The sequence below is a fragment of the Camarhynchus parvulus genome, chromosome 7, assembly GCF_901933205.1.
Source record: "Camarhynchus parvulus chromosome 7, STF_HiC, whole genome shotgun sequence".
Lineage (NCBI taxonomy): Eukaryota > Metazoa > Chordata > Aves > Passeriformes > Thraupidae > Camarhynchus > Camarhynchus parvulus.
In genome coordinates this window covers 22,361,719-22,373,837 of record NC_044577.1, presented here as the reverse complement: position 1 = coordinate 22,373,837, position 12,119 = coordinate 22,361,719, and the positions used below count along the sequence as shown (strand labels likewise).

The 12,119-nt window shown below is 53.7% G+C and overlaps 1 protein-coding gene across 2 annotated transcripts in view; it reads right to left on the bottom strand.

Annotated features, from left to right (window-relative positions):
* Positions 1-6,865: 6,865 nt before the first annotated feature.
* Positions 6,866-12,119, bottom strand: part of CFAP65 (cilia and flagella associated protein 65) — a 32,007-nt gene continuing 26,753 nt past the window's right edge. For both annotated transcript variants that reach the window (XM_030952417.1, XM_030952418.1), the window contains 6 exons: positions 11,893-11,958; positions 10,054-10,268; positions 9,551-9,700; positions 8,750-9,028; positions 7,941-8,078; positions 6,866-7,372 (listed from right to left, as the gene is read on the bottom strand). In XM_030952417.1, the coding sequence (XP_030808277.1) occupies positions 7,336-7,372; positions 7,941-8,078; positions 8,750-9,028; positions 9,551-9,700; positions 10,054-10,268; positions 11,893-11,958 (885 nt within the window). In that variant the 3' untranslated portion in view covers positions 6,866-7,335. The remainder of the gene's footprint in view (positions 7,373-7,940; positions 8,079-8,749; positions 9,029-9,550; positions 9,701-10,053; positions 10,269-11,892; positions 11,959-12,119) is intronic.

Sequence of the window (12,119 nt, the reverse complement as noted above, 5' to 3'; positions counted from 1 at the left end):
CTCCCCGCAGCCTCCATGGAGCTAGGAGCAGCCCCAGGTTCTGAATGTCTTCTCTGGCTGCTGGGGGAGAGGGATGGGACAGGACATGGAATGGGACAGGAGTCCAGGTCAAGCACTTGTGCTTGGAGAGCAGGGCAGGCAGTGAGCAGGGCTGTCCTGGAAGAGACCCACCGGCTTACCAGCACCACCCCCTATGGCCTTCCACGGCAAGCATAGGCAGAGGGATTGCCACCAGCAGGATCTGGCACCTGGCCTGCAGGCTTCAGGTGCACAACAGGAAACACCTGCCCTGGACAGTCAGTCCTGGAAGGGCTGGGAAGTGCAGGTCCTGGGAGTGAATCAAGGCAGGGGGAGGCGAGGAAGGATGTGACACCCCTCATCCTCTGCCCTGCTCCTGTCCTCCCTCCTGCTGCTTCTCTGTCAGCAGCTAAAGCTCCCTTGGTGCCAGCAGACCATTGAGACCTACCTGGGTGCTCGGCAGAGCCTGCCAAACTCCACCCTGGGCCAGCACCGTGCCAGGGCTCTCTGTGCCTGCCATGGCTCTGCAGTGCTGCCAGGGCCAGGCTGCCCTTCCCCAGCAGGCTGCTACAGGCAGCGGTCAGCCACACAGGCAGGATGAGTGTGCCTAGCGCGTTACATGTGCCTGCCATGCCGTGGGCACATGGACACGGGTCCTGCACCTCACAGCCTACAAAGCTGAGTGCCAGAAAGGCCGTGTGTACCGCTGTCACCTGGGTCCTGCAGTGCCATGTGGCAGTCCCATGGCGTTCCTGCATGCTGTGTGTGGATTGCTTCATCTGTGTGCACTGGCTGTTCACCGCCGCGTGTGTTTGTGAGACTGCGTGCTGTGCCCGTCCCCGGTGCCCTTTGCTCCGCACGCAGGCTGGGTGTCCGTGTGGCACACAGGCTGGGTGTCGGTCTGTCACGCAGCAGCTGCAGGCAGGCGGGTGCTCCCTCCGCGCTGCAGCGGCTGCGGCGGGGCCGGGGCCGGGGGAGCGCCTGCAGCCGTGCGCCTGCAGATGGGCTGGACCTGCCTAACGCGAGCCGAACGAACAAAACGTTCAGGTCAGGTATTGCACGTGGGGCTCGACGCCAGGCAAGTGCAGAGATGCTCCGACTTTGGACAGTGTGGGCTGGAGGGATGCTCTGCCCTGGGCTGTCGGCAGCCCCTTCCTCCCGAGCTGGGTCCGTCCAGGCTGGGTGTCCTTCGCTGCACATGCTGCTCCAGACCGGCTCCTCCGGGGGTAAAGTCTGGAAAGTGGATGCTTGACACCTGCTGCCTGGGAAAGCCAAACAGAGCAGGGGCAGGTTAACCGGCATGGCAGGCTGGAGAACAGGGAAGAAAGGAAGAAAGGAAGAAAGTAAATGGAGGAGGGGAGGGGAACAGAAAGGATTGGAAAACACAGGTGAGAGAGAAGAGTTAAGGAAAGGGGACAGGCTGGACGGTGTCCCCCGAGCCCGTCCCCTTCCTTGCCAGGAGTTCGGGTGTGCGACCAGACTCCCCGTCCTTGTCTCGGGAAAGCCCCCAGGATGTTCTCCGTGCCCAGTACCCTGTTCCCAGCCAGGCAGGCAGGATCCTGGCCAAGGTGTGCTGGGCTCTAGCAGCTCACCTGGCTCCGGTGACACGCTGGCAGCTGTCAGGTGAGTGGCTTCGCCTTCCCCCGCTGGCTCACAGGCAGAAAATGAGGGTGACGCTGGCTGGACGGGGCTTTTATAGTCCCGATAAAAATAGCGCTGGCTGGCCGGTGATCGGGGGGCCGGAGAGATGTGACTGAGCAGAGACAGGCAGGAGGGCTGGGCTGGCGGCAGCGAGCCTTCTCCCCAGCACACCTGTCACAGCTCTGTGTTTGCTCAGAGCAAATATTGACCCAGGGAAGGCAGGCTGGGCAAGGGAGGCGATTAGCCCACCTAGATTAGAGGCAGAGCAGGTCTCTATGCAAACTCTCCAGGGCTGCCTTTGTTAATGGGAGCCTGATGGGCTGATAGGAGCCAGGAGCCTGGGTGCTGGGGTGGTGGGGAGGAGGAGGTGGGGGGGAGAGGAGGAGACATTCATTAACCTGCGCTGGAACAACACCAGCTGTCACTTTTCCACCCACCTGCCTGGCTCACTTTGCAGCAGAGATGAGAGGAGAGCAGGGGGCCAGGGGAAGCAGGTGTGAGGATACCCTACCTGGGCAGCTCTAGGATAGCGGTGACTTTCTTGCAGTGTTTTGGGCTGCTGAAAAGTCTGGGAGTTGTGAAGTCTCAGGGCAGAAAAGCAAATCTAGTGCCTACCCCCAGCAGTCTGAGTGCCAGTGATAGAAAAGTCTTCCCTGTTCTTACCCCAGTTCCCCCACTCATGCTGAAAAACCCCATGGCACAATGCTCACACGTCTTTTAGAGCAATGCACAGACTTCCGAGCTAGGCAGCAAAGCACAACTCAACAAAACTTTGGGAGCACTCTCTTTGGGAGTGTTCCCTGCATGGCCACACAGGCCAGGAGCCAGCTGTCCTAACGCAGCAGCTGGAACAGGATGTGTGTCACTCCATGTGCACATGCTTCCCCGTGGGTCACTGTATCCCAGAGTCACAGCACCCTTGTGTCCCAGCTGTGTCACTGCCCAGCAGGTTAACCAGTGCAGACGAGCCTGTGCTGGCTCTGGGAGCAGAGCTCATGGAAGCCAGGAGAAGTTTGGACACTCCTCCAGTGCCCAGCCACGCTGCTCAGCCCTGGCAGCCCTGTGCCGATCTCAGCCAGAGCCAGCAGGAGCTGGGCTCTCTCTCCCAGTTACTCTGGCACCCACAACTCCTCGGATAACAGAGCATGAAGCGCAGCAGCAGTGGCAGGAGAAGCTCCTTTGTGCAAGTGCAGTGGCCTGTTTGTTTGTGTAGATGGGTGTGTTTGTGGGTGGGGAGGGGGTAACGCTGCTTTAACCCCCACGGTGTACACCTGCAGGAGCTTGTCCTGGGTGTGCTTTAGAAACCATCACCATTGCTCCCTCCAGAGCTGGAGTGTACTTGCAGGCTGCAGTAAATACATGCCCAAATGTAAGAGCATAGTGGCAGATCCTTAGCAGCCGCTGCCACTCAATTCTTCCTTGGAGACTTGACCCTCTCACACTCAGGATTCTGAAAGAGAGGCTCCTCCTGACTGCTGCTGCCTCTGCAGGCTGGGGTCCCCCAGGCCTGACTGGAGTGATGCCAACCTGCTGCCCTTGCTCATCCTGGTCCTTTTTCAATAGTTTTGGCAGCAAAGGAAATGCAATACCACCAATACTCTGGGTTGTGGTGCAGTGAAGTGTGATGCTCCCCCTCCTTTTCATGCTGTACAGGCTGTGATGCTTGGACTTATTATTTCTCCTTTCCTGGTATGGGAAGTGTGCTGGACAGGACTCCCACCTCTCCCTGCCCCAGCACACACCAGCATAGCAGAGCTGCAGCTCCTGGCATAGGCTGCCCCTCTTTCTGGAGAAGCAAAAACCCCAAATACCACAGGTGCTGCTGCAGTGCCAGCAGACATCTCCAAGCCTGTATGCTGTGTCAGAAATGCTCATTCACCCCAGCCTCTCTCCTGCAAGGATGGGGCCCCACCATTCACTAAATAGCAGCAAATACTGTGCTTGCAGAGCTGCTTTACAGAAAACACGAGAAAAGCAGGTCCCTTGAGCTTGCAGAGTGCCCTGCACTGCACTGCTACCCTGGGGAATGTCTTGCTTCTGTTCTGGCATCTCTAGGGCAGCATTTACCAGTTTGTGCCCTTCCCTGTCAGGCAGGTGGGCAGCACCACGACTGAACTCTTAGTAGGGTTGGCCTTGCAAAGGCAGCCTCAGCCTCCTCTTGCAGCAGCGCAGGGCTTGTGCTGCCTCACTGTCCCATGAGGACTGACCAGCTCACAGCAGAGCACCTCTTGTGTCCATCAGGAGCCAGCATGGTGCCCTGGCCTGGCCTGAGCATGGCTTCCAGTCCCAAACACCAAAGTGACACAGCTGAGCCAGCAGAGCCCAGTATCTGGGAGATGGGAGGCCAGGGGTGAAGGATCTGTCCAGCTTTGCCAAAGGTTTTGGAAGGATCACCCTCACACTTTGGCTCTTCCGACACTGCAAGCTGGTCAGGGCAGGACTTTCCCAGGTGCCTACCTCATACACTGTGCAGAGGGAGAAGGGGATGGTTCCAACCAGGGAATGGTTGGTTCTTTGTCCCCTAACACTGCTGCCTTCCTCACACTGACACAGAGACCCACCAAGTGGGGTTTTGCAGGAGATTCAGGCTCCCCAGCTGCAATGGGACAGACACCCTGTCAGGGAAGCCCAAGAGCAGCTTTGTTCCCTTTCCTTTATCTCCCACACAATGGCAGGATTCAGCAGGTGTTAAATGTTTTAATGGGATTCAGGATAGCTTCTGTTGCCCACCTGCCCCAAGGCCATTTAAGCCCTCCCTGGGAGCCAGCAGTAACAGCCAAGAAGAAAGCTCCTCTTGTGTGGTGCATTAACTGCCTGATGACTGAGTGCTCCCGATAATTCCCACAAGGAGAGGGGGAGTCCCATTAGCTTGCCAAGCTCGTGCTCAGCCATAGGCGTGCTGGCTGTGTACCTGCCGGGAGCCTGCCCTGGCTACCGACCCCAGTCCCCTGGGAACATCACCCACTTTACTGCCCAAACACCAGTGGGAAGAAGCAGGACCTGTACCTACAGTATTTCTGTTGGAGAGATGTGCATTAGAAACGTAGTTCTGTTGGGGATGGGCCAAACCCAGCCCAGGGAGACAGTACAACAAGCTCGAACTTCCTTCTGCCTGAGCCCCAAATGTCATTAGCAGAAACAGGACTTCTCCCCTCTTTTGGGTGCTGAGCTGGGCTGTGAGTCTATAGTCCCACAAATTCAGAGCCCTTGGCAGTGGCTACCAACAAAACCTCTTGCTAAGAGAAAGTCCCTCCCTGCCAGCTCTGCATGGCTCTGCCCTCCCCTCACCTCCCCATTGCCCCAAAGATCCAAGTGAGAGAGAAGCCCCTGGGTGAGAACATCCACACCATGCAGAGCTCACCCCCAGCACTATCTGGAGTGCTGCTGTCTCTCTTTGCTAACAGGACAGTGATGTCACTCAGTCACACGTTGAAGTGTTTTCCAAAACCAGGGTCTGGGTCTAGTTCCCAGTCTGAGAAGAGGAATTGGGAATTTCCCCGACCTGGGAAAGAGGCTGCCTCGGTGTATTTATATTTTAGGATGAGGATAAAAGAAGAAAAGTGTGTGACAGCTGCTACTCTCTTTGCTTAGTGCACTCCGAGTGGTTCTGGTTGACAGGCACCAGAGAAGACCTACAACAGAGGTGACACATGACCATCTCACAGCCCCTAAAAAAGAGCTAAGAAAAGAAAAATTTCTTTCTCACGGGTGTAAATCTGCTCTCAAATCTGTTTCCCTGATTCACCTGTTGTTTAAGGCATCATCTTCGAGATCTCTCCCACTAGAGTGATGCTTATCAAACAAGTGAATCTTCTTCTAATAGTGCTCCAACAGGCAAGTACAGTGTGACTTCTGTTTTCTCCAGGTCCAGGCTGGGAGCACAGGAAAGTGGGGAGAACAAGAGCTTTACTGGCATAAAAAAAGTCCCTGCACATTTGATGGCACTCGGGCTGTCTCCATTTGTTTTTGGGTGTTAGACCAGACTAACACACAGCATTTCCCATGTTAGCTCCTCCAGGTAGTGGATGCAATGGTGCAGCTGCAGTGATGCAGCCTAAAGAGCATTAGATCACACAGCAGGTCTGAGGATGGACAAACTGACTGACCCTGTCTTCACTGCTCCATGCTGTCCTTGGGTAGCTGGATTCAACCTGCTTTAGGGTAACAGTGAGGTTTCTGCCCCTGCCTTTGCTATCCATTTGGGAACTTCGCTGCAGGACAACAGAGCATCTGCAGTGAGCAAATCCTAGCAAGGAGCCTGGACCAAGAAGAATCAGTCCAAGTGGACTGAGCAGCCAGGCCCTGCTGCTGTCTTGAGCTGTGGAGGAATTGGTTTTGCATTACCTGTTCAGCACTAGCCAAAGGCCAGAGGAATACAGAAAGACTGCTGTGATGTAGGATACCTGGCACGCAGAGTATTGGGAAGGGAGGAGAGGGTTTGCACTTCTCATAAGAAGGATCCAGGACCCATGTGAAGGCCTAAGGCACTCGGGCTGAGTTCAGGAGCTGGCAGTGCCTCTGCTGTATCTCTGACAACAGGAACAGCTCAGCCCTGGGGGTTAGTAATGGTTACGCACGCCGGGCTCCTGAATAGAGAGGAGTGCTGGGGTGAAGCTGGCTGAGCCACAGTACCCCAGGCACAGCAGGCAACTGCCCTCTGCTGAGTGGGGCAAAAGCCCTCCCCAGTGCCTTTTGCACAGTCTTCTCTTAGGATGGGAGGGAGGAAGATGCAGCTCTGGTCTTGGCTGGGTGCTGGCACTGGGAAAAAAGACACGAGGGTTTGGAGGGGGACACCAAAGCTGCAGCCTCACCAGAGTGAGGTGGCTGCATGAGCCCCATGTTGCAGAGTCCATAGTGATATAGCAGAACAGAGGATATGCTGCAAATGCAGCCCACTGCCTGGTACAGCCATCCTGCAGCTCCTGCCTGGGAGCAGCAGCTCGAACCCAGCACCAGCCTGCCCTGTGCTGGTCACTGGGATTTTTCCCAACTCACGCTGCCACCTCCCGGCTGTGACAAACATGCTCCTTCACTGTGACACGTCTTGCAGCCTGACAAGACTCCCCAGGCCAAACCAAGGCTCAGAGGATCCCCTTCCCTAGGTGACAGCCTTGCAGTTTGGAAAGGGAAGACCTTGTCCAGGGCTCACAAACCCAGACGCATGAGTTACCTACGTTACACACGGTGTCAGTGTCTGAAGGTCAAGTTGCTTTTATTGGGTTGCTGTGGGTACTGACTGTGCTGCAGCTGCCCCCTCGGAGCAAGGAGGGAGGAGGATTCAGTACCTGCATCCTGCTGATGCCATCACCTCATTGCCCAGATGTCAGTCCTTCCTCAGCTACATTCCAAAGCAAATCCCACTCCTCTCAGCCAGTACAGACTGAGGATAGTGGGAATTGTCACAGTGGTTGTCCATGTGCTCCCTGTAGCGTAGGGTTCTTCTCCGATGATGTGGGCAGCCACAGAAAGGAGAGATCTCATGAACTCTGCCGTGGAGTTGTCAGAGGATGCAAATCGGTGCTGAGAACATAATCAGGACATACCTCCTCAGAGATAGCCAGCATGCTGAGCTAAGGTCATGGTGTGGGAGGGTCCGAGTTGCTCTGGACATCACAGGGATGAAGAATGGAGAGAGCTGATGTGCTTGAGGAGCTTAAGCAGCACAGTACCCAGTAGCTACACTCTGGAGGGTCGGGATGCAGGGCTGGTGATTCTGAAAAAGAGATGCCAGCTCTGGAGATGACATCTACATCCAACAGCCCTCTTCCATTAACCCTCAATCCCATCTCTCTGCACTTCTACCCAAGGTAGAGCAAACCCTTAGGCTTTTCACTCAGGTCCAAATCTACTTTCCCACCGATGGCCATTCCCTCAACCTAACTACATCCCACACCTCCTTGGACTATGACAGCTTTGCTCCTTTTCTGCTGTCAGAGGCTGTGCTGCCTGCTCCTTGACCCCTTTTCCCAAAGGACCATCCTTGTGCTAGGCTCTCCAGTGCCTCAGGCCAGCTATTCCCACATAGGGCCCTGCCCCAGAGCTGTATGAGGGTCTCAGGTCCACAGACAGGCTGTACTGTTACCACCTCTGCTCCGTGGCTCAGGACAAGCCAAGAGGGGGCAGGGACTTTGGGAGTGGATTCTTCGTTTTGCACAGGCAGCCTTGGCATTGATAGGCAGGGATTCAGCTAACCCACATGGTCTAGAAAATGGGCTGTGCTTCAGCCTGACATGTTAAGGACAGGTCCTGTCCCCCACCAAAGCACAGATACACTCTGCTACCTTTGGGAGGCACTGGGGGGTAAAGCAATGACCCTGGGCTGGGCTGTCAGCACCACCTCCCCACGACTGGCTTCGATCATGATGTTCTGCAGTGTGTTTTCCAGCAGCAGCTCCACGAGGTTCCCAACAGCTGGCTGCCTGGAAGGACAGAAGCACAGCAGAGGACAGCTATCAGAAAGCAGATAAGGCAGGTTGCTTGCTATAACTCCTGCCAGGAATCATCAGGCACAGCAGTGGAACACACACTGTTTCCTACACGCTGAGACCAATGAACCAAAGACTTGAACAATGGGCTGCTGACCCTTGTCCCAGAAATGTCACCAGCTGGTGTCAGGCCCTGACCTACACAAAACTTGGTGACTAGAGTTTTACTGGTTTCTCCCTCCAAGCTGTGCTGTAGCTGCTATTAGTGAATAATGCTTGAAGCTTGTAGCAGTGTACAAGGGAGCAGCCACAGCAAATGCAGGTGGTGAAATACTGCAGTGAAAATAAAAGGTAAGGTAAGCACATACTGCACCCCAATGTCTAATATGGCCTAGAGGGCCTGAGAGTAGATATCATTCACTACCAGCCTCCTGGCACTGCCCACGGCTCAACCCCAGACTCAGTAAACCCCATCTCTCCCCACAAACCACATTTGGGAGAGGGTGGCTAGGTGGGCTAGCACTGACTTCCACCCAGACAACATATAACACCCCCGCAGAAATGCTGCAGGGCTGAAGGAGAAATGGATTTCTGGCCAGGCAGTGTGCTGCCATGGCTCTCTTGACTGTGCAGCTCTTGGCTTTTACGTGTGAGCTCTTCCTCACCTACTTATTATCTCCTTTACCCTCAACTGCTTATGGTGAAAAGTCTCGCTAGACTCCGGCAAATCACTGGGAGAGGCTTCCTGACTCATTTTTCTCCCCTCTCTATCCTTCTCATGGTCAAGATCTGTGGAAGCAGAGACCCTGGAGGGGATCTTGGAGCCCGGTCTACTGTCCTGGAGCTCTGCTGATTTTGCAGACTGGAACTGGGAGAAATATGGAATAGGCTCATCTTCGATTTTTCTCACTGACTTCTGGAAGTGGCCGTTCTCCAAGAGGCTTCTAGGAAGAGGAAAATAAAGGATAAGTTTCAGCAAATTGACTTATCTGTATGACCCAGAGGATTATTACAAGACACCACAAAGCAGAGGAAATCACTGACTGATGTCAGTGTTTAGTCTGTACCTTCTTGCTTTCTGGGCCTAAGGGAAGCAGCAAGAGGGCTTGAGCCAGTGAAACTACCTCTGTTTCCCCAGTGCTGGTTCTTTACATTTGAGCAGCTCACAAACTGAATAGGTGTACCCCAATGCAGCCTGTTTCTAAGATCACAGTAGGTAGAGTTCCTTGGTTCCTGGGAACTCTGGAAATATGGGCTCAGCCCCTGGCTGGGGAGGAAGCCCCTGCCTTGGCTGTCACTCCAAGATCTGAGCTCATAGTCCCCAAGACAGCTTTTAGCAGGTGGATCCCCCATTCTGGTAACAAGAGTGCACAGATTCCTCCAGGATTAACAGAGGGTTGACCATGCTGCAATCATTCTCTGGAGGACAGGGGCTCCAAACCAGGTGAGGGTGAAGGAGCACACACCTGATGACACCTGCGAGTATGTCAGTCACCACCTCCAGCTCTTGTTTAGAAGCAGCAGCCAGGGACAGCCGTTCACACTCCGTGTCCATCCTGTTTCTGTGCCCACTTCCATCCACCAATTTGCTGTCTGAGGGCTTGGCGCTGTAAGGGCTGAGAAAGGACGAGTTGTTCCATCAGTGGCAGCACTACAGAACCAAACTCTCAAAGACCAGCACCCTTCTAGCACTGCAGCAGCATGTCAGGCAAGCAGGGGAGGGGTGGGAGCTGTTGTATTTCTGACAGGAGCAGGGACACTGTCATAAAAGAGGAACACTGAGCTCTGACAGTTGAGGTGGGGAGAGAAACAGGTCATGTCAGCTAATGCTGGGGAAAACAAGACACCTCTTACTTAATACTGAGGCACTGGAGAGCAGCAGAGCAGAGCACCAAGTTCAGTGCATATCAGAGCATGGGGCAGCCCTGGCTCAGATGAAGCAGCCAAACCAAAAAACTCTATCTCTTACCGGGACAAGAAGAATCTGGGAAAATCCAAGGCAAAGTTGCTGAGAAAGTCCTCAATAGCATAGGACCTGGCTGACACATCAAGGTGTAAGGACAAGGGTGGGGGAAGCTCTGGTTTGACCCACACCTGGCTGGCATCTTTGTCCAATGGCAGCCCCCTCTCAATGCACCCAGGTGGCTGACAGGGTGTAGGCTGGCTTTTAATAGGGGGTAGTGTCTGTTGGAGAGAAAGAAATGGCAGGCATATCGTTGGTCCTTTGGCCACAAGTAGGCTGGTGTAGGTTTGAGCACAGATATGAGAGCTGAAAGCCCAGCAACCAGAGCCACCAGATCCTGGGTGTCAAAATGACCTTAGCACCACAGTACTGATAACAGGCATGAGCAGCCATAGTGGAAATCAGATCTGTTCCCTTCTCAGTGATCAGTGTGCCAGCCCCAAATGTCAACAGGATTTCAGGGTCTCCCTAAGGTACTTGGGGCTGTTGTTCTCCAATCCATCACCATGGAAGCTCTTGCAAGCACACTGGGAGTGCTGCAGGAGAAGTGACATACATGGATGGAATGCATGGGGAAACTGTCCTCCCCCAAACCTGAAGGGAAACCAGGAACTGACCCCAGCCACACTACATGGGCCAACTTGGGGTTGCATTACCAGCAGTCAGACTGGGGGAAGCTCCTTAGAGCAGTACCCAGGATGCCTGGGCCAGAAGAACACCACAGAGATCTGCAGAAGTCCTCAGGCATTGCAGGACTTCAATGATCTTTGAGACATGGCTGTCCTGCCTCTGGGAATGAGGCTAGGGGCCTGCACTGCTCCTTACACAGACACAGCAGGCTCCAAATTATCCCTAGAGGTTAAAACCCTAGAGGACTAAAAGAAAATGTTTTTTACCTTTCTGCAGCTCATCCAGTGAATGCTTTGACCTGCATCACTGATCACACCAAACAGCACAGAGAAAACAGTCCAAGCTAGAGTTGCCCTGAGGTGATTCCTTCACACAGAACAGTGCAAGGCATGCAAAGGCACTTGTGGGGTCTCAGGAGCACTGCTACAGCCTCACTGAGGTGACATTCCAGAGATAACAAGCTGCATCTCCTTGTTGTCTCAGTTCTCTCAGACCCAGCCTCCCCTCAGCTCCCCTAAATCTTTCCACATCTTGGGTTAGCTTTGAGCCCTGTCATTCCCACACCACATCTTGCTGATGGCTATAGGCACTGCTGGCTCTTCCTTTGGGCCCAGGTAGCTCTGCAGAGCACTCACTGGGACCTTGTTTCACACCTTCCCACCACTGCTGGAAAAGCTGTCATATAGCAGTGCATACAGTTGTGCACTTGTGTGGAAACTGATGAACCAGGGAAATTGAACTTTAAAGCTTTCTGTGTATTTAAACCAAGGCAGTTCCTGTCTGTAGCTTCTCCTGAGGAATAGAGAACAGCTCTTCTTGAGGTGCCTGCACCACGTTCTGCCAGGGTCCTGCTGCTTTCTGCTGTGGCACACATTCCATTGTGGCCCCAAAATGAAACCAGTACAGATACCAATTGCCCTGTCTGTGTGTATTTTTTCTGCTTATTTGAAACCTTTCCCCCTTTCTCCAGTCATGGGTGCACGTTTGATGCCAATTTCAGTTCCCATTCACCTCAGCTGGAAAGTTACTGGCCAGAGAACACAGCCAGACAGTGTGATTCTTCTGCCTCCTCCAAACAGTCTGTCTCCCAAAGCCTTGAAGCTACAAATGCTGCTGTGCTCTCTGTCCAGACTCCCACACTGTGATATCCAGCATTTGCCTCTTTTCTAAAGCAGTCAGTTTGATTCTACCACGAGTGAGATAGGCTTGACTTACCTTGTATTTCCTCATCACAGGTGAGGATTTTGAAAGATATTCTGTTTCAGCAGAATCTGATAACCTCTGAAAAATAAAATATTACATAAAAAAAAGAGAAGAAGAATTACCACATGGGAAAGATAGAGAGAAGAACAAAAGCTTATGATTTTTTTAAAATTTGTGCCAGCTGAGAGTCAATGATCTCATCCTCCATTCTTCACTCAGACCACATTCTTACTGCTAGC